This window comes from Macadamia integrifolia, chromosome 6 (assembly GCF_013358625.1).
Source record: "Macadamia integrifolia cultivar HAES 741 chromosome 6, SCU_Mint_v3, whole genome shotgun sequence".
Taxonomy (NCBI): domain Eukaryota; kingdom Viridiplantae; phylum Streptophyta; class Magnoliopsida; order Proteales; family Proteaceae; genus Macadamia; species Macadamia integrifolia.
The window spans coordinates 33632781-33638235 of NC_056562.1; the positions used below are offsets into that span (position 1 = coordinate 33632781).

Here is a 5455-nt window from a genome sequence, read left to right on the forward strand (position 1 = left end):
CCATTACACCAATAGCATTCAAACAACCTTCTCACAATAATACTTGTACCTTGTGAGAGATTTTGCATTCCATATGATCTTCCATACCACCTTGGGTACAGCAAAGGCGAGAGTGAGTGGTGGATAAGAAGAACAGATCTAGTTAAGAGAGATCTTCAAAATAGCTTCCCCAAGACGGGAAAAAATATTTTGAGTTTTTGCACATTCGAATGGGCAAGGGAGCTTGAATGAATATAATGTAAGCATCAGGGAATGATTAAATATATCCTCAACGTTTTTTTCTTTGTTATAAAATGAAGAATCATATATTCATTATATGAGATGAAAACATCAAACAAAATTTTGCCCATAATCGTAAGTGTCAAAATGGAATCCCGCCCTTAAAAAGGATATCTTAACAAATAGTAAAATATAAAGGAACATTTGAGAACCTGTAGGAAAAAGGAATTATTCCATTTCAACACATCCGATTATGGCACCCAATCACTGGATTGGTCAACAACCTGTCTAAAGTAAAGTCAAAAAAAAAAATTAGAGAGAATCACAATATTACAAAACTCTACTGTTCCATATGCAGATTCTCCCAGTATTTTTTCTCCCATACCTCCACCTGTCGTATTGAATTCGCTTTTCTCTTCAGTAAGCCTCGGAGAGATGTAGGATTAAAAGGTGGCGGCATGGTACATGGGCTTGTATCCTCAGTAAAACTCACCCTGGAATCCATCATAAACTCCTTCTCCAACCCTTCTGCAGGGCAAGCCATTACCTCTGGACAGAGCTCGCTGGCTTGTTCAGGTATGGTGGGCATATATTTGAAAAGCTTCCCGTATTCATTTAACAGATTATACATGTAATCATACACATAATCCATCTTCAGCTCCTCTTGAATGAATCCACTGGCTGCTTTCCCTATAGCCTGTGCCTGCCATGTCCTCAAAGGTTTCAGAACAAAGAACACTAAAAAGATATACCAATAAAACCTTGGTTTAATTTTTAGGAAAAGGATTTTCATTCCCACCTTTTGTTTGTGATGGTTGCCCCAATCAACAGCAAACTTAATAGATTTGCACTTATCATCCTCTCTTATAGGCCAGTAATGGTGAATTGGTTGTAGACTTCTTGTAAAGAAATCGTAATATCGAGGCTTTACTAGTAAAGTAACAGAGTTGCAGGCTAGAATGTATTTCTCACTAACTGACCATGCAGAGCCCTCAATGTAGATCTTATATCTGTAAGCCAATTTCAATTTCGGATTTTGTTATTGTTCAATCCTTGAAAGCAAAGCCATAAATAAACACAACTAGATTGAATAATCAGATCATTTTACCTGTGAGTGCATTGCCTTGATAAATCTGATTGCTTAAAGCCTTCTTGAGATTCACGGACCCAATCCTGCAAATAATCGAATTCGATCTAGATATCACCATCTCAGCATATCATGCATAAATATGGTATATCTATGAGTGGCTCATATGGGTATCAATTGGTGGGGCCTAATCAGTCTTCACTTTAGGACCTCACACTGGTCCATTTTAGTAATCGGTCCTTATAATCTAGGCATAGTCCTATTTATAAATGGTCTCTTAATAATAGGGTTAAGCAGGCCTCAGGCATTTATCTCTAAACAGACTTTCAACATGCCGGACTCTAAATAGGCTTTAAACATGTCGTGTTTAGCGGGACATTAAAGCCACCATTGGGTAGGACTTCCCTACCAGAAATTCAGTCTGGGCTTGAGCTCGGGCACATTTAATAAATATGCTAGTTTTGAATTTTCAGGTCAGACTTAGTCGGGCCTACCAGTGTGGCCTCGAATTGGCACCCAATAACAAGTAAAGAGAACAAAGTTGGGTTATGCGTATAAGAGAATAAAGAAGATAGGGGTCCCAAGAAGATATTACCTGCTTAAAGAGGCGAGCATTCCAATCCTGTTTGTCGGAGACATTGCATTTCATGAGGTCTTGCCTTGTCAAAGCCACATCTGGGTTTCCTTTCCAGTAAGCATAAGGTTTCCTGTTCATCCATTTGGTTCTCTCGTTTCCTTCTCTCAACTTCTTCAGCAGATTCTCCCAAGGCTTCATGTGGACCTCTGGCCAACCCCAGAAAGACCAATCAGGGAAAACGATATCTAATGTCCACTCGTCCCCACAGTAACGAAACAATGGTGGAGGGGCAGTGGAGTTATGGTCGCCGTAGTCTCGTGCTTGGACGACCGGCCAATCGACGCAATCGAACATCAGCTCAAGATCCGGCAACCTCCCAGGGTACTTGTTCAACATCTGCAAGATCCCCCACAAAGTGAACACATCCCTCGTCTGGAACGCTTTCTCGAAGGTCTCCAAGTAAGCTCTCCCATTCACGATCACCAGCCTAAAGTTAGCGGTCTTCTTGGCTCTCTCCACCATCTCCTTCGTGATCCCTGTTTTCTTCCACGGCCGCAGATCTTCATGGATCCACCGGAAATAATCAGGGCACATTGGACTTGATGATGAAAGGTCATCTTCTGCCGTCTGTAATGTCGATGGGAAGCTTCTAGCCGGACAGCTTCGAGTCTGGCTTCCGGCGGAGCAGTTGAAGGGGATGGCTACTCTGTGAGAAGTTTTGTGAAGGGGTTTATGAATTGGTTCCGGGTTAACCACAAGTTTCTGCTTCGAAACAAAAGACTGCAAATAGAAACGAATATCCCCGTCTCAGAAGTGTTCGATTGGTAGCTGTGATTGTTCATGTTGTGATGAAAACTCTAGTAGGGCCCTCCTAGGGACAAATTTTGAATCCAAATAATAAAATGTATTTTATGAAATACCAAAATTTAGGAAGATATTTGTGATATCTCAATTTTCATTAAAAGCAATATTCATTCGAATTTATGGCTTGAACTAAATTCGATACTCATCAACTGCGCTACCCAACCTGAGTTGGGGTGAAATAGTGCTTATTAACACATAACTACTCTACCAAGAGAGTACAAACTACGAGATCATACTCTACGTAATACAAAAGATTCCAATAAGAGGGTTGATTGTAAAACATCTTACATTAAATAATAAATGTAAAATTTTGTAATCATTGCATCACTCACTTCAAATCACTTCAAATTATTCCAAATGTAGTTGTTAAATATTAGAGGAAGTAGATCAGCATCCCCATTTTAGGTCAATCTATCAAAGGAAGGGAGATCCTTACCAAAAAAAATAAAGAAGGTAGGGAGATCATTTTACTGGGTAAAAGAGAAATAAATAAATACAAGGTTGCCGACATGAGAAAACACTTTCTCCTTAAAATTTAATATAGTTGAGGATCAAGTTCTTTGACTTTAAAATCAAGTACCTAATGTATTTGGTGATAGTCCACACTCTTAAGTTTCACGTTCGAGTTTCTTTACTCTTATCTTCCCCCATTCCCATTCCCCTCCCCCTCCCCCTTTTGTAGTGTACCCATTTAAAATATGTTTTTTGAATAAAAAATTAAATAAATTACATAAATATAATTAATAAAAAAGAAAATCAATATAGTAAATTAAGATGTTCTTGAACTTATTATTAGTTCTAAGATACGCGTTTTCTACACTATTTTCTCCCAAAATTATTTTATAATTATCCCCAACTTTTTCAGCTCCATCAATTTTTATTAAACCACAACTTCACATTGGAGAATTCAAAAACCACCTTTCACATATCTATGCCTCCTCAAATAATTTTCTATTAATTTATCATGCTAAATAAATTAAATAATCATGTGAAATAATGATTTCTATCAAAAAAAAAAATGTAAAATAATGATTATAAAAGCATTTCTTTTTTTCTTTTCCTTTTCTTTTCTAAACCATCATTGCTTCCTTTCTCTTCGTTTCAGGGTGTCACCGACACCGTAGACCCATAAATTAAGGATTTAGAGAAATAATAAAGATTAATTTTCAGACAGTTGATTGGAGGACGTGACTCTTTTTTCGTCAAGTTTAATGAGATATTGACGAAATACAAACGCTCCCTATTGAATTTCCCTGCCCTAGTTGAAGCGGTTCCTTGGTGAACGACACTCGAGACCCGAGACTCGCGGCGCGTATTAAGAGAGAACAGGCTTCAGAGCTCTCTCTAACTAATAACTAACCAATTCAGAACTAACACAATAGAATGGTTTAAAATTTAAATTGAAAATTCAATTCTCCTCTTCCTCCTCCTGCTGCTGCTGCTGCTGGGGAAAAGGAGAATCGAAATCAGTAATTTTTCTCGAGCTTAGGAATGTTGGAAAATTTCATGGTGTTTTTGTAAGGACACTTACCACGTCGATCCAGTGGGAAGAGATAAAGACGCAAAGGAAAAGGACGGTGACGAAGAGCACTGTCGTTCTTGCAGATCCCTTCTTTGATGGCCGCTTGAACATCCGTGAAAAATGACTATAGATACCAGATCTGTGACAGAACACGTCCTGGACCTGATGATTTATCTCCACTACGTTCTCTCTCATACTCTGCTTCCCGATGTCTGAATATTGAAGAAGAACATTTAACACTCAGTTGCTATACTCTGCTTCGATATTGAGACCAAGATTTTCTCAGAAATCTCGTTTGTCCTGTAGAGAGATTCCATATCAAACAATTTCCCCAAGAACACGATCCGAGTTGAAATAGAGGTACAGAACCGCAGAAGAAACCTGAACTTACAACATCTTGATCACCATCGTTGGCCTTCTGTCTCTCCAGATTAGCTTTCTATCTAAAATAGTGATTTCTACCAGCCAAGTTCCATTTAGACACCACCAACATGAAGGCTTTCACCTAACAGAAATCATGAATGCAAATAAGATGAACACAGCACAGGGGAGGAGAGAGAGAGAGAGAGAGAGAGAGAGAGAAATCTCGTGAAGATGCAATTAAGAAAGGGGGGATCACCTACCGGATACAGAAAAGCATTCCCGTGAGCAAGCGGGTGAACAGAAACGGGGAGAGGTAGGTCCGTAGGTGAAGAAGGGCTTGTTCCTTTTCTTCCAAGGAGCTGTGAGAAAACGAAAACAGATCAAATACGGAATCCCTGCTGGAACTGAGGAAAATGAAGCTTGTCAGTAGTGTATGCTCGAAAAATAACTATAATACCCATACACCCGGTCGGGAGCCTGGACCTAAAAATATCTCTCTCTTTTTTGTCTCTCGCGGGTGCGTCGCACAAGTGGCAATAAGAGAGGTTTTTTGTGGTGGAAGTGTAGAATAGACAGCAGAGAACTACTAGAAGCATCCTAGAGTGGGATACACGGATCCGTAGTGTGTCGCACACTTGGCACTGGTGGCAATAAGAGAGTTAATGATTAAACCCATCGACCCAGACGAGACTCCAATTATAATGTGTCACATGGTGGCATTTTCGAATCTCTGGCCATGAAATTCTTTCTCCTCCTCCAAAACTTCAAAGAAGTACAATTTAAAAAACACAAAGGATTGGATCAGTATAGCTAAGAGCCCAAG

The 5455-nt window shown here is 39.3% G+C and overlaps 1 protein-coding gene across 3 annotated transcripts; it reads right to left on the minus strand.

Moving 5' to 3' along the window:
* Positions 1-436: 436 nt before the first annotated feature.
* Positions 437-5117, minus strand: LOC122082573 (O-glucosyltransferase rumi homolog). Of its 3 annotated transcripts, none has more exons than XM_042650226.1 (7): positions 4893-5117; positions 4661-4774; positions 4279-4569; positions 1902-2663; positions 1328-1392; positions 1019-1229; positions 437-922 (listed from the first exon to the last, which is right to left on the minus strand). In XM_042650226.1, exons 3-7 carry the CDS (start codon positions 4462-4464, stop codon positions 560-562), a joined length of 1587 nt encoding a protein of 528 aa, XP_042506160.1. In that variant the 5' UTR covers positions 4465-4569; positions 4661-4774; positions 4893-5117; the 3' UTR covers positions 437-559. The 3 variants fall into 3 exon arrangements, with proteins under 3 accessions (XP_042506160.1, XP_042506161.1, XP_042506162.1); XM_042650227.1 differs by having other exon boundaries at positions 4651-4774; XM_042650228.1 differs by lacking the exons at positions 4661-4774; positions 4893-5117 and having other exon boundaries at positions 1902-2754; positions 4279-4416.
* Positions 5118-5455: the final 338 nt, after the last annotated feature.

Bases quoted from the DNA above. Each gene is read 5' to 3' on its own strand.
- LOC122082573 (XM_042650226.1), bottom strand. From the start codon at position 4,464: ATGAGAGAGAACGTAGTGGAGATAAATCATCAGGTCCAGGACGTGTTC. The intron at 2,664-4,278 runs GTAAGTGTCCTT...TTCTATTTGCAG, and splicing joins CTTCCCACTGGATCGACGTG to TCTTTTGTTTCGAAGCAGAA. The intron at 1,230-1,327 runs GTAAAATGATCT...ATTGGCTTACAG, and splicing joins TCAAGGCAATGCACTCACAG to ATATAAGATCTACATTGAGG.